The sequence below is a fragment of the Peromyscus eremicus genome, chromosome 23 (genome assembly GCF_949786415.1).
Source record: "Peromyscus eremicus chromosome 23, PerEre_H2_v1, whole genome shotgun sequence".
Taxonomy (NCBI): Eukaryota; Metazoa; Chordata; class Mammalia; order Rodentia; family Cricetidae; genus Peromyscus; species Peromyscus eremicus.
The window spans coordinates 28,738,214-28,760,302 of NC_081438.1; the positions used below are offsets into that span (position 1 = coordinate 28,738,214).

The 22,089-nt window shown below is 49.1% G+C and overlaps 1 protein-coding gene across 1 annotated transcript in view; it reads right to left on the reverse strand.

The window, feature by feature from the left end:
• Nucleotides 1–22,089, reverse strand: part of Foxk1 (forkhead box K1) — a 60,968-nt gene that overhangs the window by 17,753 nt on the left and 21,126 nt on the right. Inside the window, exon 2 of the mRNA XM_059249075.1 lies at nt 3,319–3,504. Within this exon, the coding sequence (XP_059105058.1) occupies nt 3,319–3,504 (186 nt within the window). The remainder of the gene's footprint in view (nt 1–3,318; nt 3,505–22,089) is intronic.

A 22,089-nucleotide genomic window follows, 5' to 3' on the forward strand; every position in this document is an offset into this window, starting at 1 on the left:
CCAGCACTCGGAAAGCACACACAGGATGATCTCCGAGTCTGAGGCCAGCCTGGTCTACTTAGTGAGTTCCAGGTCAGTCAGGGCTACACAGTGAGATCTTGTCTCAAAAACAAACCAACAATGCTAAAAATAATACTATTCAATCCCATAATCTTGTACCATAGTACTGGATATTGAACCCAGAGTCTCTTTTTCTTTTCTTTTTTTAATTTTTTTTTAAAAAAAAATTTGTTGTTGTTTTTGTTTTTGAGATGAGGTCTCACTGTGCAGGACTGGTATGTCTATAACACATTATGTAGATCAGGCTGGCCTTGAACTTCTATGCGATTCTTCGGGTTTCCCCTTCCAAGGGCTGGGATTTCAGGCATGTGCCATCATGCCTGGCTAAACTCAGGGCCTCTTCCAGGCTAAGGAAGTAAGTGTCCTACCACTGAACTCATCCCAGTCTTCTTTACAGGACAGGGTACACTAAGTCGTCCAAGCTGGCTTTGGTCCTACTCAGTAGCTCAGGCTGGCCTTGAACATAAGCTTTTCCTAGCATCTTTCAAGGTTGCCCCACTTGTTTGCACATAAGCATCTTGTGCCTTTTAGTAGCCAAGTGATTTCCTGTCTAACTAACAGGCTACAGTTTTCTTAACTGTTTGTGAGCCCTGAGTACTGGGGATGAGTTGTATGACAGGGACCACTGAGGCAGAGGGACTGTATGGAGGAACCAAATCATTTTACTCAAACATTTAATCAAACATTCACTCCTTCAATCTTAGCACTTGGGAGGCTGAGGCAGGAGGATTACTGCAAATTTCAGAACCAGCCTATCTACAGTGTGAGACCCTGTCTCAAAAACCAAAACCGGGCTGGGCGGTGGTGGCGCACGCCTTTAATCCCAGCACTCGGGAGGCAGAGGCAGGCAGATCTCTGTGAGTTTGAGGCCAGCCTGGTCTAGAGAGCGAGATCCAGGAAAGGCACAAAGCTACACAGAGAAACCTTGTCTCGAAAAACCAAAAAAAAAAAAAAACAAAAAACAAAAAACAAAAAACCCAAACCGGGGTCAGATACCTGGCTCAGAGGTTAAAGGGGCTTGCCGTTAAGCCTTACCACCTGAGTTTGATTGAGCCCCAGGATCTACATGATGGGAAGAGAAGTGACTCCCCAAAGTACCCTCCCCCAACAAACAAACAAATACAAATAAGTCAATATAATGCTAAAAAAAAAAAAAAACCCAAATGAAATGAAATCAAAACAAAACAAATTACATGCACAGAACATCCCTACAGCCCTGACTAGCCGTGAACTCTAAGGAGGACTTGTCTTGGGGCCCCATCCAATGGACTGCACACATGGAATTTGGGTGTGAGAATGGGGCTATACCCAGCCTGAAATGACACTGGGAAAGCCATCTCTGATGAAGTGACAAGGCTGGACGACAAGTGGCAGGTGCTGAGCACAGGTGGGCTGTCATCTCTCACCACCACCTTCCTGAGGGACACATGGCCTAGGAAGCTGCTGTGATGTGACCTACCCAAAAGGACACAACCCATCATCCACGTGGCCAAGACCACACTAGGGGTCTACACCTGAACTCTGGGCTTGCAAGTTCCCAGGCTGTACCTCTCACTGGTGTCAGGAAAGAGGAAACCTACTCCAGACAAGGGGCCTGTGTGCATGCATTTCATGGTAGGAAACAAAATAAGTTTACAAAGGCAAACCGAGGGTTAAACACTACTCCCACCATCACACACACACACACACACACACACACACACACACACACACACAGGGTGATACTTTTAACCATCTTGGGTTTCCACCAGTAGGAAGGACATCCTCAGATGTGACCCTGACTACTGAACCTCTAGAATCGAGAATCAAAAATCTCTTATATATAAACTTAAAAATGGGTAAACTCCAGCCAGGTGCACATCTGTGGCGGTGCACATCTGTGATCCCAGCTGGTGACCGAGGTAGGAGGATCAAGAGTTCCAGGCCAGCCTGAGCATCAGAAAGCTTCAATGTCTCCTAATCAAGGGCTAGGGGTGTGGCCCAGTGGCAGTTGCCTACAATCCCCTTACCCAGTGTGATGGTTTGAATAAGAACGGTCCTATAGGTTCATGTATTTGAATGCTTGGTCCCAGTTGATGGAATGTTTAGGGAAGATTAGGAAGTGTGTGTGTCACTGGGGGTGGGCCTCTAGGTTTCAAAGTCTCTATCAGGCCCAGTCCATTCCCTCTTCTTCCCCACCCCGCCGCCTGCAGATCTAGCCACTGCTCCAGTGTCGCGCCTATCCCTGCTGCCATGTTAGCCACGGATTCATCCCGAGACTGTGAGCAAGCCCCCACTTCAATGTTTTCTTTTATAAGTTGCCTTGGTCATGGTGTCTCTTCACGGCAAGAGAAAAGTAACTAAGACACTAGTATGTACAAAAGTCTGGGTTTGACTCCTAGCACTAGGGAAAAAAAAAGGTTTTAAATAAAGAGATAACATTAAGCAGACCCCAGAGAAGGAGATATAACTCTGGGGACCCAGTGAGGTTGCCCATAGCAGTGACCCATGGCCAGGGCTCAGGGACGGTACAACCCTGGCTCTGCTGGAGAATAGTTCTCAGTTTTTATGGGTCCTCAAAATCCTGCCCCCCAAGGACTGTGCCACACCTATGCCATAGGCACAAGAGTATTGGCCATTATCTGCCATCTCTATAGGGCTGGCCTGTGCCCTGAGCAGAGGTGGAAGCCACAGGGCTCAGGGGCACCATGCCCCAGCACCTGATGGTGGCACAGCACTTTTAGAAGCATCACGAACATGAGAGGCAGTGAGAGGGAAATCTGCTTTATTGAAAAACACCCGTCAGAATCCGAGTCTCTCCCCGCCCCCCCATTTTGATATAGGGTCTCATGTAAACCTGGCTGGCCTTGAACTCACTATATAATAGAAGACGACCATGACCTTCTCATGCCCCTGCATCCAGGATCATAAGCATACACCGCAATGCCCAGTTTATGATGTACTGGGGACCGAACCCAGAACCTACACACTCTACCAACTGAGCTACACCCCAGCCTGTTTGCTCTTGAGACAAGGTCTCTCTCACTGAGTGGCCAGGATGTTTCTGAATGTCCATGTAGCCTGGCTGTGCACGGGAGATACTCCTGCCTCAGCCTTTGGAGTGCTGGGGTTACAGGACGGGGCCACACACCCATTCTCCTACTTCTCAAATCTACAACCTGGGCAGGTGGTGACTGGAGGGTGACTGTCCCTTGCAGGAGGATCTCCCAGAGACTAGCTCCATTCAGAAGAACCTGGGCACGGGAGAGGACGGCTCACCTGATGGTGCCGGTTGGGGAAGGGATGGGGCTGACGAGACTCCGGAGGTCCGGCTCCGGAATGTGGATCTTCAGTGGGGAGATCTGAGGGTAGAGTGGCCGCAGAGGGGATGCTGGGGCCTCCTCCTTGTGGTACAGGGATGTGAACTGGATCTTGATGGCTGTGCTCGGGAACCGGAAGGTGCATCTGCAAAGAGAGGAGAATGGCTGGTCAAGCACAAGGTTACTGGGTGCAGGGCTGAGGTCCCACCACCCACACGGCAGGAGTGGCTGGAGCAGCAGGAGCCTCAGACTTGGTATTCCTGGGAACACACTTCGTCTTACTCTGGCATCAGCTGTACTCTGCTTGTAAACAAAAGATGTAAATATCCCCAGCAGATGCCACGAGAACCAACCCATGGAGCCTCCATGTACCAGGACAGTAATGGTGACAATGACCGTGGTTCCTGACCCTCAGGGGCAAATAGCTAAATGGATCCTGCCCACTTACACACAGATCTCATTCACTTGTCACTCACTCATTCATTCATTCACTCACTACTCAATTACTCCTCCAGCAAAAACCAGCTAAAAGGACCCTGCCCCATTTGAAAACAGGTTTCACTCACTCACTCATTCTCCCATTAGAAGACAGGGTCTTCCTATGGAGTCCAGACTGGCCTGGACCTCGAGATCCTCCTGTTCCTGTCTCCTAAGTTGCTGGGACAACAGGCATGCAGCACCATGGCCAGCTTAGAGAGATTCCCTCAAGGTATAAACAAATGCCACCACACAAAGGTAGAGGGATGCTCCAGAGACATTTGGGGGTGGCGGAGGGAGGGTGTGTTCTCTAACTGGCTTCTCACTAAACTTAAGGCTTACAAGCCTAGACCAGGCATATCTACTGAGTGACAGACAGACAAACTAATCTGACCCTGGAACAGCCAAGGAGGACCTGTCCACAGCAAAGACCACCCCACATACTCAGACAAGGTGAGCAACTTCTCCCATCTCTAAGAAACGGACATTATTTGCTGGGCACACCTCTAATTTCCAGCTTCGTGTGTGTGCAGGTGTGTGGGCATGTGCAGGCCAGAGGCCATGCTGAGTGCCCTCCTTGGTCACTCTCCACCTGAATTTTAAAGGGTCTCTCACCAAACCTGGAGCCCGCCATTTTAGCGAGACTGGCTGGTTGGCAAGCTCAGGATCTGCCTATTTCTGTGCTTGTATACATATAAAATAAATAGATACAACGGGGGGGGGGGGATCAGACTAATTCTGGAGAGCTTGAAGGGCTTTCGAGGCCTTCCTAAATCCCTCTGCTCGTCACCCTGAATCACTGGGGCCTCACAACTGAAAGAAATGCTCCGAGTGGGGTTTGCTATGCAGATGGGGAGCACCCGAGAACACGGGCAGCAACCCTTCCAGCCTCTTTGTCCTTCCTTCCTCTGCGCCAACTCAGCTGGAGGGCCTGAACAACAGCCCTCTCCAAAGGGGCCGCCAGCTGAAACCACGATCCCTCTTAAAAAGGGTTTATTTGTGTGGTGTGTGTGTGTGTGCGTGCGTGCATGTGAGAGAGACAGGCAGACAGACAGAAAGCATGTCTTCTCGAGCCCCTATGGATGCTAGAAGAGGCTTGGATCCTCTGGAGCTAGAGTTATAGGAGGTTGTGGCTGCCTAACGTGGATGCTGGGAATTGAACTGTGGTCCTCTTGAAGAGTAGTATGTGCTCTTTAACCCTGAGTCATCTCTCCAGCCCCAACAGCCAAGATTCTAAGAGCTGGAGACACAGGTGAATGGTACGCCCCTGCCTCAAGTCCCCCATTGAGCAGCTAGCTAGCAAAGTGCCTCAGAGGGAACAGCCATGTACCACGGAGGTCCCAGAGTCTACCTCCAGTACTGCCAAACACAACCAAACCCAAGATGAATGTGTGCATGTTGATTGAGATTTTTTTTAGTAAACAGCCTTCCTTCCCTCCCTTCCATTAATGGTGCTGAGAACATGTGTCCCCATGTTACAAACATCTGATTTGAGCCCCAGCACCGAGGGAGGGAGGGAGGGAGAAAAGGCTGTTTTACTAAAAATCTCTCCCAGCCCTAACTGAGGTCCTTTGCAGCACCACACCCCACTGCGACGGCAACCCAGAGAAACACGTTCGGTGATAAGCATCTTCAGCTTGCTTGCTGGAACAGCTCCTGACTTACTCTTCCAAAATTCAACCCAGGTAGCCACCTGTCACCAGGAACCGGTGAGAATAAAGTGCCAGCCCCTTGGCTTGGCAGAGGGCACTCAGTGTCTTCCACCACACCCCTCCCTGTAACATCCCCACTTAGAGTCAGGGACTTGGCTACAGTCTTAGTTTCTTTTTCTGATGTTTATCTGTAGCCCAGGCTGACTTTGAACTCCTCCTCATCCTCCTGCTTCAGGTTCCCAAGTGCTAGGACTACAGGCATGTACCGTCATGCCCGGCTTAAACCCCCCACCCCTCTAACACACTTTTTATTTTAATTTAATTTAACTTTATTTTTTGAGACAAGGTCTTGCTGTGTAGAACTGGTCTGGACCTCTTGGCAATCCTCCTGTTGCAGTCTTCCAAGCAGCTATGATTTACAGATGTGAGCCAACATACCTGGCTCCTAGCTTGGCGTTTGTCCTGACCTGCCATTCACAATGCCTAGCCCACCCTGCTGAGGTCAAGGTACCTACCAGATAGGGATCCTCCGCTGTCCATCTTGGAGTCTATCATGGACACAGGCTCTCAAGTCAGCACCCATCGAGGGGGGAATTTTGCTGTTTTGTTTGTTTGATATTTATTTTATTTTAAAAACAGGGTCTCTCTTGTAGCCAAAAAAACCCCCCAAAAACAAAAAAAAAAAACCCTGCTTGCTCGCAAGCCCATGATTAAAGGAGAACCAGCCCCTGTAAATTGTCCTTGAATGTAAAGGAGACAGAGAGCTGCCTGGGTTGGCTGGGTTGGGGAGAGAGCACAGACGCTGAGGGAGTGGATTCTTGGGTGTAAACAAGAACTCTATTCTAGCACTAGCCACTCAATGGGGAGATTTAAATGACTAGCTCTGTGGCAGGTAAATTATACCAAAGTTCTTGCCTGAAGGCTTACAAGCAGAGCCAATGACTGAGTCCCACCCTGTCTGGAGGCCAGGGCTGGGCTGACAGGCTGGTTTTGTCAGGAGGTGAGAACACTGTATCTAGCCTGGGATCTCAGTTCAGGACACAGTTGGCTTGACCATTATAGCCCTGGCTGGAGCTGGTGAGGTGGCTCTGAAGGAAAAGCGTTTGCACAGCAAGCACAAGGACCTGAGTTCGAGTCTCTAGAACCCACACAAAAGCTGGATGCCGCAGGGTGTCTGTAATTCCAGTGTTGAGGGGGGCGGGGCGCCTGCTGGCCCACTGGAACTCATGAATGACTAGACACAGTGGAAGGACAGGACTAACATCTGAGGTTGTCCTCTGATCTCCACACATGTGGTGTGGTGGTACACATGTGCCTGCACTTACAGGAACACACACACACACACACACACACACACACACACACACACACACGAAACAGACAAGTATCATTTAAAAATCAATACACTACAAAGCGGTTCAAAGAACCCTCTGTGTTTAGAGACATGCCTGTGGGAGGGAGGTGGCTAAAAAAAAAAAAAAAAAACATCTTCTAGAGTGACGTCACCATGCTGACACTTTCCTGCAGTTGGGTTAACCACAATGAGTATCTTACAAAGTACCTGTAAATGTGCAAGATCTCGCACCGTGGAATGAGGCGTTCAACGAGACTAACATAGAAGCGCTCTTTCATTCTTGACCCACCAAGGAATATGAGAACTATTGTCATAGGCTGATGAAATAAAATAAGCAGCTGACAGCCAGGATCTGCCATTAGGCAAAGCTTGTTTTGAGAACTGGAACCCTGAGTCCCTCAGCAGCTCTGCATAAACGGGGCGTGTGGTGCATGCTGGGAATGCCAGCACTGAGGTGAAGGTAGGAGGATCAAAAGTTCAAGGTTAGCCTTAGTTATATAGAGTTCATTTAGGCTAGCACTTAGACACACACACACACACACACACACACACACACACACACACACACGCATGCACGACACACATGTGGTTAAATACATTGAGAAACCTGAGGCCCCTTCCTGGTTTTTTGTGTAGCCATAGGCCCCTTGCTACAAATGGGAGCCGAAGTCTCCACTGGTGAACACTCATCCAGTTAATCTCATGAAACGACAATCACAGGGAGAAACATGGCAATGGCCTGCAGTGGGCTTCCCAGTGGCCTCCACTGCTACAGCCTGTCCTCTAAAGGCCATTTCCTGTAAGGAACAAATGACTCTGGAGGGGGAAATGCAGCCACATGCTTGGTAACAAGAGCTCTCAGAGTCCACGTGGGGCCACGTGCCTTCTGACCCAGTGAAGTACTGGCCTGGCCTAGTTCTGTGTGGGGACAGCCTATGGAGCAGGGAGTCTCCCAGGGCCTAGGCTTCACTAAGAGTGCCAGTAACTCTGCAGGGGGCTGAAGACAGTGACCTGAGGACACAGGAAGTCCCTCCATTTCCTTTATTCCACAGTCCAAACATGCTGCAGTGCCGTCCCTAGGAGGTCAGAGGCAGAGAGGCCTTACCTTGTGTCTATGCCAAGGACAGCCACAGGTGGATCAGGAAGTGGTCTTTTTAACTTTTTTTGAGACAGGGCCTCATGAAACCTAGTTGGCCTTGAACTCTATGTAGCTGAGGATGACTTTGGATGCCTGATCCTCCTGCCTCCATCTTCCGGAGTGCCGGGATTTAAGTGTACACCTCCACATACAGCTTAGGAACACTGGGGTTGGAACCCAGGGCTTTGGGCATGGTAGGCAAGCACTCCACCGACTGAGTCAAATCCCCAGCCTATAATAGCAGTCCTCCCCTACCAAGGCCCAAAGCAAAGAATTTTCACAATTTCTAATGTATTTCGTGTAAAGTATCTTCTTTCAGCTGAGACGGGGGATGTGGCTCAGCAAGTAGTACCTGTTAATCGGGCTTGAGGACCTGAGTTCAGATCCTCCAGAACTTGCACAGAAAAGCCAGGCACTGCTGCACACACCTGGAATCTCACACTTGGTAGGTAGAGATGAGAAGCCAAACTGGCCAGCCTAGGTCCCAGTAAAAGACCCTGTCTCAAAAAATTAGGGTGCAGAGTATGGAGGAGGATACCTGATATCAGCCTATAGTCTCTACACACGTACACACACACGTGGAGCCTTCACACTTGTGCAGACACACATGCATACAAAAGGCAATCCGTTTTGCCAGAACATCCTCAAGATGAGCCAAGGTGGCTGTGGCCGTGGGTACCTATCATGGTGCTAAGTCACAATGCAAAAGGGTGCAGGAAGACGAAAACCAGAGGAACCTATGCATCAAGAGTGATGACCAAAGTCTCCAATCAGCAGAAGAGCAAGCCCTGGAGGGTCCAGGCCCTGAGACGGGGTCACTGCCTCCAGCCACTGGTCTCCGTTGGTCGGCAGCTGCCTCTGCAAGGGTGAGACAGTAACAGAAGTATATGCCAACCCTCCCCAGAAAACTATACCAGGCTGGCCAGAGGCAGGCAAAGAGAGCATCTGTGGGTAACAGTGCTTGCTAAGCAAACCTGATGACCTCAGTTCAGTTCCTAAAACCCACCACATATAGGTGGAAGGAAAGAACTGGCCCCTGATCTCCACATCTGTGCTGTGGCATACATACCCAAGGTAAGGATGGCACGTTAGCCCAGCATTTCAAAAGTGTACACACTGGCAGGTCACTGTGGCTAAGCTCTGCTCTGGTGTGAGGTGTCTTGTGCTGCACTGCTAGGGGATTTGTGATCACACCAGTAGCTTCATTCTTGATACCCCGGCAACCAGCTGGCCCTGGGGATCTGTGTTTTGAGTAAGTCTGCCCACCCCCCCAAAGGGAATCTCCTTCAGAGACCACGCTTTCAGAACATTTACAAAACTGCCAGCGGTGGTGGCAAATGCCTACTGCAATCCCAGCACTCAGAAAGTTGAGGCAGGAGGATTGTCATGAGTTTGAGGCCAGCTTAGGCTTGAGACTGTACCAACTACTTGTACCAACTATTCAAAGCAAGGGCTGAGGATGTCACTCAGTTGGAAGAGTGCTGCCTAGCATGGACAGAGCCCTGGGCTCTAAACCCAGCACTGTAGAAACCCAGTGAAGGAGCAGCCACAGTCATGATAACATGGAGCGGGGGAGCTGGCTATACCTGGCGCCTCTGGGACTTAAAAAACCAGAGAGACTGGGGCTGGATGAAGAGCATTTGCTGCTTTTTCAGAGGACCTGGGTTTGATTACTACACTGGCATTGTGGCTCCCAACCTCTGTAACCCCAATGCAGTGGGGATCTGCCCTATTCTGACCTCCAAGGGTACTAGGCACACATGTAATACATACAAACAGGAGGGGGCTGGACAGATGGCTCAGGGGTTAAGAGCTGACTGCTCTTCCACAGGAGATGGATTTGATTCCCATCACCCACATGGTAGTTCACAACTGTCTGTAATTCCAGTTCCAGGGGACCTGACACCCATGGCAAACAAACAAAGAAACAAACAAATCCATACATACAGGCAAAACACTCATATGCAAATACATAGAGACAACATCTTCCTACGCAGCCTTGGCTGTCCTAGAACTCACTGGAGCAGGCTGGCCTCAAACTCCCAGAGATTCTCCTGCCTCTGACTCCCTAGTGCCGAGATTGAAGGTGTGTGCAACCATGCCTGGCTTCATATACATAATACTTAAAAATCTAAACCAACCCCTGACACACACAAACCCAAGTTAACCTAGGATGAATACGGGTATGTTCAACAGACTCACTTAGTTGATAAATCAGAACCTTTGACAGACAGGAAGAACCTGGTCCCCCAGGTACACTGTGGGCAGCTTCTCTCCGTGCAAACCTGAGACTCAAACCCAGGGCTCAGGAGTGCTCAAAGACCCACGCATGGCTACCGAGCTCTCCAGCTAATGTCACTTCAAGAAGCACACCCTTGTTCCAGCTCCTCTCATAAGGATGATTAGCCACTCTGGTGGAACCTGACGTTTGCCCTGGCACTCAGCACTCCCCAGGAAGTCAAGTGTATCTTATTTTAGAACAATTAGCAACATCTTTTGCCCAAATCTTGAATTTCATGTAATAATAATAGTTAAAAACTAGTATTTAGCTGTTGGGCCTCATGGTACAGGTCTGTCATTCCAAGTACTTGGGATACTGAAAAGGGGGGATGGCCAATTTAAGGGGTGCCTAGGCTTATAGCTGTTGAGTTTAAGGGCAACTGTACAACTACTGAAATCCTATCTCAAAACAAAAGATAGAGGGTACACGTGTGTGTGTGTGTGTGTGTGTGTGTGTGTGTGTGTGAGAGAGAGAGAGAGAGAGAGAGAGAGAGAGAGAGAAAGAGAGAGGGGGGGCTCTGTGGGAGAGTGTTTGTTTAGCATGTATGAAGTCTCAAGTTCAATCTTCAGTACTATAAAAACCAAACTAGTATTTGTTACTATTTGAATATAATACCTTGGACACGTGTGAGCACACACACACACACGAACACGCGCATGCACACACACAGAGAGCACTCTGAACACTCTAGCTCTCTGGATCCCTTGACTGTACTTCCTAGGTAAACATGGATTTCGGATACTGCAGAGAAAGTCACCACTCTTGGAAAGCAAGGCCACCAGAAGGGACCAGGATCAAGCGTCACTGGGCCCTGAGATGGAGGAGCCAGGGCAGAAACAGGCTCTCTACTCAAGCTGTCCATTCTGGCAACTTCCACAGGCCCAGGACCAATCTGTCCAAGTCGGCTTAGGAAAGCCTTTCAGGAGCTGACTGCAGAGGCAGGAGGAGCCTCTCGGAGAGGGCCAGGCACCTTCACACACCAGCCCAGAGGGAGGCCGGTGGCAGAGCCCGTCAGTCTGCAATGAGAGCAGTGTTTCCTGGAACAGTAACGTTCCAGGCGAGGCACGTGACGGCTTCAGCTCTTACCTCAGCATCACAGTCCAGACAACAGCTTTTTGCTGGAGACTCCTGCTCTCCCCCTGTATCCCATCTAAAGAGCAAGAAGGCTTTGCTATTTAAAAAACAGCAGCTCCACTGGGCTAACAAGGCACAGCCCAACTCAATGCACCCAGGGTGCTTCCTCTCTGTAGCCCTGGGCCAGCCAGGCTTGTCTTCCTAATATGGAAAGGACAGCCAGGCCCAACAAACTGCCCAGAGCCCAGACTTGGCCCAGCCCAGCCCAGAAGCTGGAACCCAGGTGGGTGGGACAGGGTTGGCTGTTGCAAGCGGCTCCCAGTCTCTACCTACAGCCCCACCCAGCCCTATCTGGCATCGGTAGGGGCAGTTGGCTAAGTCCACCAGCATGGAAGAAGTTGGGGCCAGGAAGCAAAGAAAGCAAACGTATTCCTGGGAGGCAGCACTGCCCTGTTGGCAGAGGTCCACGGACAATAAGGAAATGAATTTCATTTTGTGGAAACAAATCTCATCCCTTCACTGCACCCCAGCAGAGGCAGCACCTGCAGTTCTTGGGGAGCTGAAGCTGCCAAGGTCCATGTGTGTACATGCACATATATGTGTATATCTGTGGTGTGTGTGCACGTGTACACAAGAGGAGACGGGAAGGGGCTAATGGGTGCTCTGCTCCATCACTCACCATCTTCTTCCCTGGAGACAGGGTCTCTCATTGAACCTGGAGCTACACTGGCAGCCAGCAACCCTGTTTCCACTGCCCACATGGCTGGGGTACAAACACATGCAGCCAAGCCAAGCTTTTACATAGGGTGAGTGCAGGGGATTCAAACATGGGTCCTCATGCGTGCACAGCAGGCACTCTTTCTCACTGAGCCACCGCCCCGTCCCTAAGATCCTTTTCATTCCCCATTCGGTGGGAAGGGAAGACTAAGTGGGTGTTCTGGGTGTGGGGAAGCAGCAACCAACTTCCATCACCTTCTAACTTTCAACAGAGGGAAACTGAGTCACAGAGCCAATGAAAAGCTGTCCATATACCTGTGACCACAGCACTTGGGAGGTGGAAGAAGGAGGACAGACCTCCAAAGTCATCCTCTGGCAACACAGCAAGTTCAGGGCCAGCCTGGGCTACGTGATACCCTATCTGAAAAAGAAAACAAACTCCAAGTCCCGTGTGACAGCGCACTACTAGTTGCCAGGACAACTGCAGTCCTGCCCTCTCCAGGTCTCCTCTGTGTCTCCCCACTTCTGCTGGTGTCACACACTTTGACCATGCCCCTAGCAGGTCCCCTGGTCCATCTCTCCTGGCACCTGTCCATCCCTGAGGCTGACATCACCTTCCCTGGACAGTGTAGCCCTTTGCCTCCATTTTGCCCTCTGGACTTGGTCCTCTACTAGCCCAAGCGATTGTTCCTGTTCCCATCACTATTATCCCTAGCCCAGGTCCAGGCACAAACACTCACTCATCAGTGGTCTCTTCCACTGTCATCAGGAGTCCTTATGGATGAGAGGCTGGAATTACTCATGTACTTAATATCTATGAGAGAGAGCTCAGTAGGTAACGGCGCTTGCTCCACAAGCCTGATGAACTGAGTTGGATCTTCAGAGCCACATAAAGGTGGAAGGAGAGAGCCAACTCCTCACAGCTGTCTCTGCTCTCACACCCATGGCACCCCACAGCACCAACAAATCTTAAAATCAATCTTAAGAATTGATGTTTCCTAATTTTATTATAAAAACCTTACAAATAAATAAAAACATCACACACCAAAATTAACCAGACCCCAAGTCTATGCAACTCAGCTAACTTGTATACAGTTAAAAAGGGATTCAGAACCAAAGCTGTGGCACCTCACATTAAATTTTACACTTTCGGTATCAAATATATCGTATGCACTTATCTACCACCTAAACCAAACAATCCATGTCCGAATTAGAACTAGAAAAACAGTTAGCTTTACATCCTCTTTCATAACTCATGTCCATTGCCATCTGGTCCTTCCTCACCCCCTGCTCTCAGCCTTTCTTGTTCTCTTTTCTTCATGTGATACGACACCTACATGTGCATTAGTTTACACGTATGAATATGAGATAAGGACAGAGAGCATGCAGTATCTTTCTTTCTGAAATTCTGTGACCTTGTTTAATAGTACACATCCTAAGTCCATCCATACCCCTGCAAATGTTTTTAACCTTATTTTTTTTTCTTTTTTTCTTTTTTTGGCATGTCTTGAGACAGGGTATCTCTGTTGCCCTGGCTGTCTTGGAACTCCTTCTGTAGATTAGGCTGGCCTCAAACTCAGAGATTCACCTGCCTCTGCCTCCTGAGTGCTGGGATTAAAGGCGTGCATCACCATTGCCTGGCTTAACTCTATTTTTCTTTAGAGTGGAGTAGTATTCCTGTGTGTGTGTGTGTGTGTGTGTGTGTGTGTGTGTGTGTATGTGTATCAAATTTCATTATCCATTCATCTGTTGACAGACAAACAGGTTGATTCCAGTTCTCAGTTACAGTGAACAGAGCAGCAATAACCATGGGGTTGCAAACATCTCTATAGAGAGTGTGCAATTCTCTGGGTATGTGTCCTGGAGTGAAACAGCTGGGCACTAATTTTTTAAGAAGTCTCCAGTTTCCACAATGGTTGTACTAATTTCACCTCCACCAACAGAGGATGAATATTTTAGAAAAGTTCATTGTGTCACTTAAGGGTTAATGACAGCTGAAAGTTTGAGACCAGGACTGAAGCTGTTTAATCCAACCACGGTGTGCATCAGTAAACAGGCAGGAAGTATCTAGGAGCCTCCTCATGGGCCAAGGTGGAGTTTGGCAGATTCTGGTGAGGCTGGTATGGCAGCGGTGACATTCAAGACGACTCATGCAATAACAAATCACACACAGTAGACAGACACACTTTACAACAGTGGCCAAAAGTACCATCTCGCACAGACAGTAGAAATAACAGCCAGAGATGTAACCACGTGTGCAGATACATGGGGCTGCCCACCTCTCCTATCCCAACACAGCCCAGCCCAAGCTGAGTCTGGGGCACATGCCTATCAACCCAGTGACTCAGGAAGCCGATACAAAAGGATAAAAGTTCAAGGCCTGCCTCTGCTGTAGTGCAGGTTCAAGGCCCTGTCTCAAAATGAAAATGAAGGGAATGCTAGGGGTATAACTGACAACAGCAGAATAGCTCGCCTAGTCTGTAGGGGGCCCTGGGTTCAATTCTTACAAACAAGCCCCTCCCAAACACCAGCAGGTTGGGAAAGTGCGGCCATTTATGAAGTTTTAGAATATTCAGTGTTGCCTGGCAGTGGTGGTGCACGACTGCCACTTTTAGTCCTAGCACTAAGGCAGAGGCAAGTCGGATCTCTGTAAATTCAAGGCTAGCCTGGTCTACAGAGCGAGTTCCAGGACAGCCAGAGCTACACAGAGAAACCCTGTCTCGAAAAAACAAAACCAAAACTAAACCAAACCAAAAGAAAACAAAAAAGGAATATAGTTGTGTTTGGCTTTGGGAGAGGAACACAGACACAGGAGTCAGGGAGCAAGGGTCCTGCACTGTGTGGAAGCCCCGGGGACGACGGCACAGGCGGAGCTTGTTCCCGTGGATCAGGAGCACAGTGTGGCAGCTGAGACTAGCCGTGGAGCAGTGAAGTACCACGTGAGCATGTGGCAGGCTGAAGCAGGTGACCAAGGACGGCTGCTGGAGCACGACACTGACTAGGTCCAAGGTCTGGGGCACTAACCTGCATCCTTCTGAGGAGGAAGAGGCGCTCAGACAAACGCGAGAAGCTGCCAATGCATTCTGCCTCAGGCTCACTGCTGGCAGGGAAGAAGACGGCCCTCAAAGTAGCTACTGTGAACTCTGCAAAGAGTCCTTAAGGATAAAAATCTAAGAGACAGTTGTTCTTAGAGGACCCAGGTTCAACTCCCAGCATCCCCACGGCAGCTCACAACTGTTTGTAATCCTATTTCTAGGTGATCTCCAAGGGTACCAGGCACAGACATACATGTAGGCACAACACTCATTCATACACATAGAATTAAAAAAAACAAAAACTTTTTTTTTTTAAATCTCAGTGAAGAACTGGATGGTGGTAGTGCATGCCTTTAATCCCAACACTCAGGACAGAGGCAGGCGGATCTCTGAGTTTGAGGTCAGTCTGGTCTATCTACAAAGTGAGTTCCAGGACAGCCAGGACTAAACAGAGAAACCCTGTCTTAAAAAACAAAACAAAATAAAACAAATCTCAGTGAAGAAATAGAGAGACCTGAAGGGAAATCTTATAATCAAAAACTATGATAACTTGAAATATAACATCAAGAATGAACAGCCCAGAGAGGTGGGAGTGTGGCTCAGTGGTAAGAGTACTTGCCTAGCATGGGAAAGGCCTTGGGTTCCTGCACCACTAGAAAACAAAACAAAAATGGCTGGTGAGATGCCTGAGCATGTAAGGGCACTTTGGCCAGGCCTGGTCACCTGAACTCCATCCCGACACCGTACGGTGGAAGGAGAGAGCCGAGGATTCCACATATGCACTGTGGCATGTGTATGCCCACAAAAGAAATAAACGTAAGAAGAGGAAGAGGAAGAAAGGAAGTCATGAGTTTGAAGCTAGCACAACAGAATAAAGAAACTGAAAGTGCTATAGCTGTGGGACGCAGGGACGGAACCCCAAGGACGTACCACCCACAGTCGGACCTCAGAACAGAAAACGGGGGGGGGGGGTGAAAAAAGTCCAAGAAACGACAGTGGCTACACAGCTTCCACAGCTGACAACAGAAAAGGCTGACCTACACACTGAAGATCACGAGTGGATAAACCCAAGGGACCCAGGCAGGACCGTCAGAGCTAACTCCAAACCCGCCCCAGGACCTGTGACTTAGGAGGTATTCTCAGGCTGACCTCAGAGAGCTGAATGCTACTGTTCAGTTCTGTGCCCACTCAGTCCGGAGCCTGTGGAATGACGCCATCATGAGGGTGGGTCTCAGTGAACCCACTGTAGGAACTCCCTTGTGAACAGACAGGACTGTTTCCACAGTGATTCCACTGCTTTTTGTTTTTCTTTTTCAGACAGGGTCTCATGCAGCCTAGTGTGGCCTTGAACTCTCTATAGTGCCAAGGATAACCTTGAAATCCGATCCTTCTGCGTCCACCGCCCAGGTACTTCAATGACAGATGTATATCCACTATCCTGGGTCTATGTAGTGAGGGACTCTGCGCATTCCAGGCAAGCTCTCTACCAACTGAGCCCTCCAGAGTTTCTAAAACCCACTAAACTGACACCAAGATTAACCATCACACACTCCAGATCACTTACCGACTGGGGCCGATGCCCAGTCTAGCCCCACCTACCCACCCCAGGCCATCGCCACACCCACTCACACCTCCTACAGGTGTAAAGCTGGCCATGACTGGCCCTCCAGGGAGAAGGAGGGAAGCAGGAATCTGAATCTCTGAGGAAGGCAAGTGGGATGAAGTGAAAAACCTTGCACTGTACACTTTAGAATTGTGGGAATGGGTGGTGTAGTCAGAACGTGTTCTAGCCGCTGTGTACAAGGTCTACCTTGTGAAAACTCCATGGCCAGCCACGGCTCCAGGGTGTGGCTCCTCTCAAAACAAAATGAGGCCCTCAAGATAGCTTTCAGAGTAAAAGCACTTGCTATACAAGCCTAGTGACCTGAGTTCCACTGTGGAACTCAACGGGGAGGAGAGAACTGACTCCAGAAAGTTGTCCTCTGATCCCCCCAATAATAATAATAATAATAATAATAATAATAATAATAATAATAAACATAAAACCCCTCAAAAACGAAAGCACACTACTAGGAGATGTTTCTGTCAGTCATGTGAGCATGAGCACACAAGACCATCAGAACTCCTATTTAAAAAAAAAAAAACGGAGGCTGGCTCATGCCTGTCATCTAGCACTGGAGAGACAGGCTGGAGGGTCCCTGGGACTGGATGGCTAGCCGGCCCAGCTGAACATGTGAGCGCCAGGTATAGTGAGAGACTTAATCAAAAAAAAAAAAAAAAAGAGGCAGAGGGCTGATGTCTCAACAGTTAGGAGTGCCCAGTGCTCTTGAGAAGACCAAGTACACCTAGCACCCAGGTCAGATGGTCCACAACCACCTGTAATTACAGCTCCGGGGATCTCACACCCTCGTCTGGCCTCCGTGGGTACCAGGCACAGACAAAATTGCAGGTGAGACAACTGTACATGTAAATTTAAAATGGGGTGGGCAAGCTTCAGGAGGGACAGTGGCCGTGAGACTCTGCGCTCTAGGTAGCTGACTGACAGTAGAGTATCTCTAAAATCTGTGTGTGTGTGTGTGTGTGTGTGTGTGTGTGCGCGCGCGTGTGTGTATGGGGTGGGGTGGGGGGGCCAGACTAGCCCAGGCTGGCTTCAAACTCACAATCTCCTGCCTCAGTTTCCTTGGTGAAATACTGAAGTGACAGGTGTGTGTCACAGTGCCTGGCTCTGTATTCTAGGTCTTTTCTTAGTTTTTCCACACAGTACCTGAGGGCCAGTGCACAACAGAACAGAAATAACTACACATGAGAAACATTTCTCACTGGTGTGGTGATACAAGCTTGTCATCCTAGCATTTGGAGGCTGAGACAGGAGGATTGCAGTGAATCTGAGCTACATACATAGTGAATTCCAGGGCAACCTGGGCTACAGAATGAAATTTTGTCTAAAAACCAGAAGAGGGGACTGGAGGGCCAGTGGGATGGCTCAGTGGGTAACGGCACCTGGTGCCAAACCTGACGACCTGAGTTGGATTCCTAGGTCCCACGGGGTGGAAGGAGAAAGCTGTGTTTGAGTCTCAAGCAGGAGGACCTGAATTTGGATTCATGCACCCACATAAAGCGCTGGGTATGGCCATGCACATGTGGAACCCCAGCATGGTGGGAGAGACAGGAGGAAGTCTGGACTTCCTGACCACCAGTCTAGTGAGAGACCCTGCCTCAAAGGAGTATGGTCAAAGACATATATATGATGTGAATATGATAGAGTAGGGCACCCAAGGTCTTTCCTTTGGCCTCTGTAATTGCACAGACATGTACACTCACACATACATACTCACATGTACATGTCTACACACACACACACACACACACACACACACACACACTACAGAGAATTAAAATGAAACATAAAACAAATGTTCTTTTCATTACTTTAAAATTATATAATAACTGTGTAATGGTTACTTTACTCTGCCCCTAGGGTGGGGGTGAATGGGGGTGTTACAACACAGTGGGTAAAGTGCATACCATACGCCTGTAATCCCAGTGCTGGAGGCAGACAGGAGGATGCTTGGGGCTCAATGGCTAGTTAGTCTAGCCTACCCAGCAAGCTTCAAGGTTTAGTGAGAGGCTCTGTGCCCACGCTCCCCTCAAAAAAATATTGTGGAGAGGGCTGAGTGCTGGTATTAATGCAATGCTGGATGGGATCCAGGGCTGTGGGCATGCACTCCAGCAACTCATGTCTATCTCAAAATGCTGTGTTTTGTTTTCTGACACAGGGTCTCACTCTGTAGACAGGCTGGCATTGTACCTGCAACCATCCTGCCTCAGCCTTCTGAGTGCTGGGATGAAAGGCATGTGCCTGCAAGCCTATCTCTAAATAACATTTCTCATCCACTTGAAATAAATAGAACAGACGAGAAGGAGCCACATGCCACACTCCCAAACCTGCAGCAGCCTCGCCCATGCGGCTGTCGGTAATCCTACCCCAGCTGTTTGTACAGGGTTTAATCATCAATGGATCTGAAGGTGCTTGGAAGTATAAACAGAACGAAGTCCCCAACTTGACAGATCAGCAAAGTGAAAGGGTAGCAGGCTCTGAGGCTGGAAAGGGAGATGGACGGCACATCTAAATCAAACAGACTAGAACATTCTCAAGACCACAGCAATAAACACAGGGACTCTGAGAGCAGTCTTACTGCTTTTCCAAGTTGGGCTGGTAATTCTCTCTACTCAACTATTCAAGAGCCGGAAGCAGGATACAAGTTCAAGGCCCAGAGTGTGGAGGTAGATCAACCGGTACAGTGCTGGCCTGGCATGTACCAAACCCTGGGCTCCATCCCCTGCACTGTATAAATCAGGCATGGTGGCTCACACTGGTAATCCCAGCATTTAGGAGATGGAGGCAGGAAGATCAGTTCAAGGTTATCCTTAGCTACACTGTGAGTTTGAGGACAGAGTGCCACAGTGCATGCATGTGCACGCTCTCGCACACACTTTCACACCCCCCCCCATACAATGAATGGATGAATGATAAAAACAAACAAACAAACCAGGAGCAGTGTGGGAGTATCTGCCAAACCATGAAGAGCACACAGCAGGGCCCTGGCAGTACTAACTTCTCTGAAATCCACGGAGATGCAGTGATGGTCTGCTGAGAAAAGGTCCCTGGCGTCAAAGCTGACGGCTTGAGTTCTATCCCCAGGACCACATGGTGGAAGGAGAGAACTAACTCCCCCCACAAGTTGTCTTCTGTGTCTTGATACGCACATGTTCAAGTGTGTGCACAAAAATACACACAGTAAACAAATGGAATTTAAAAAATTAAACACCCATCCGTAACTCAAGGACCCATTGAAAGGAACCTGAAGTCTGATACTGGGTTTTTACAGCCAGGCAAGCCTGCAGATCCCAGGCTCACAGAGAAGCAGCAGCTGCTTCTTTCTCAGAGGGATCAAGTTTAGGGTGACAAGGCGGTGGTCCCAAGTCAGCAGTGAACTGCAGCCCTTGACACATTTCAGAATTGTAGCCTCTTAACTCCTTCTAGTAGTAAACAGAGACTTGGAAACAGTTGCTGTTTTCTCTTTTCTGTGTCTTACTATGGAACTACATACAGGCTGGCCTCAAAGTTACTATGTAGCTCAGGCTAGTCTCAAGTCTCTGATACTCTTCAGCCTCCCAGCGCAGGGTTACAGACCTGCCCCAATGTAACCTAGAGAGAGTCAGGGTTAGTTTAACCCAACCTCCCCCGAGGGAGCTCCTTTCTTCCCGGTCCATTGGGCCTGCAGGCAGTCCGCCCACACCAGCAGCCATTGATAAGATCGGATCAAAGGCAAAGGAAGCCCACAGTTCTCCAGAGGGAGGAGACAGCAGCGGGCAGCCAGAGATGTTTACAAAGCAGTGGAGGACTCCAGCTTAGAGCCCTCTACACTAGCCCAGATAAAAACCCAAACAAAACAAAGAAGCCTCTTATCAGCACCCAGGAATCTGAAAGAGCCTTTATTTGGTTTAAACCTCCGCTCTCCTACAGCACAGACATCGCACTCCTGGGAATCACAGGCGGTCCCACAGGAGACTTAGGCCTGATTGGTCCTCCGCTAGTCTCCCTGAACCCAAATTTCAAAGAGCCCCAAGCCTGAGAACCAGTACCAAGCCAGTATTCTGCAACCTTAGCAAGACAGGATGCCACCTGGACCCACATGGCCCAGAAAGATCCTGGGTAGACAAGATGGCTCAGTGGGTAGAAGCTTGCAAGCAAGCCTGAAGACCTGAGTTAGATTCCCAGGACCTACATGACTCCTCAAAGTTGTCCTCTGATCTCCACACCCTAACCATGGTACCTATCCTCTCCCCAGACAAGAAATAAATAAAATGTAAAATAATAATAAAATCAATAGAAAATTTTTATTTTGAAAAATGGGAAGAATCAGGAAAGACAAATTGGCAAGGAAGGGCACAAGGAATAAATGGAATGGTGGCCTATGCTTGTGATCCCAGCATTTGGAAGGCTGAGGCAGGAGGATTGCTGAGAGTTTGAAGCTAGTCTGGACTAAATGAGACCCTGCATCCGGGGGAAAAAAATCTTTCTTCAACAGATGTCAAGCCATCTTCCTCTCCTGCAGATACCTAGGTTTCTAAATAGATTTTAATACTATGAAGGAACAATTACCCATTTGGGGAAACTGGGCCATAAAGCAGATTAATAACGCTGAATAATCGCTTGGGGAGAAGCTGGCTCGAGCTTCTCCGGATGCACTAAACTGGTTTAACCGTTATGTAAATCGCATCCTTGGTCCTGTGATTTATCCCTGATGGCCCATTAGTCAGCATGGTTTGCTCTGCAATAAAAACAGCTCCAGAAGCCCGCAGACCTGTAATACTAGCTACCTATAGGGCTGAGGGCTGAGGATCAAGAGTTCAAGGCCAGTCTGGGCAACTTAATAAAATCTTATCTCCAAATAATAAAAATAAGACCTGGGAGCACAGGTCATTGTTAGAACCTTTGCTTAGAATTCCCCAGTGAGGGGCTGGGGTGTGGCTCAGTGGTAGAGCCCCTGCCTAGAATCCCCCAGTGAGGGGCTGGGGTGTGGCTCAGTGGTAGAGCACCTGCCTAGAATCCCCCAGTGAGGGGCTGGGGTGTGGCTCAGTGGTAGAGCCCCTGCCTAGAATCCCCCAGTGAGGGGCTCTGAATTCTACCCACAATACTGGTGGGAAAAATCCTAGCCAAAGACTGGCTACCAGTGCCCACCCCTAGGTCCCCCCAAATGTTTGATACACCTGAGGACCCCTCTGTCCCTTAGTGTCTATTCCCCTCCTCACTAGGTGGTCCTGTACAAAGTAGGTACCTGGACATCACAGCCCAGAAGTCATGATTTTTCCAAAGTTTCTCAGGTCCTCTAACTTGCTCCATTCTTCTAGTGTCACATCTACAGGAGACCAGGGGTCTCTACGGGACGGCATCTCCGTGGACAGAGGCAGAAAGCCTGTGGGCTAGTGATTTAAATG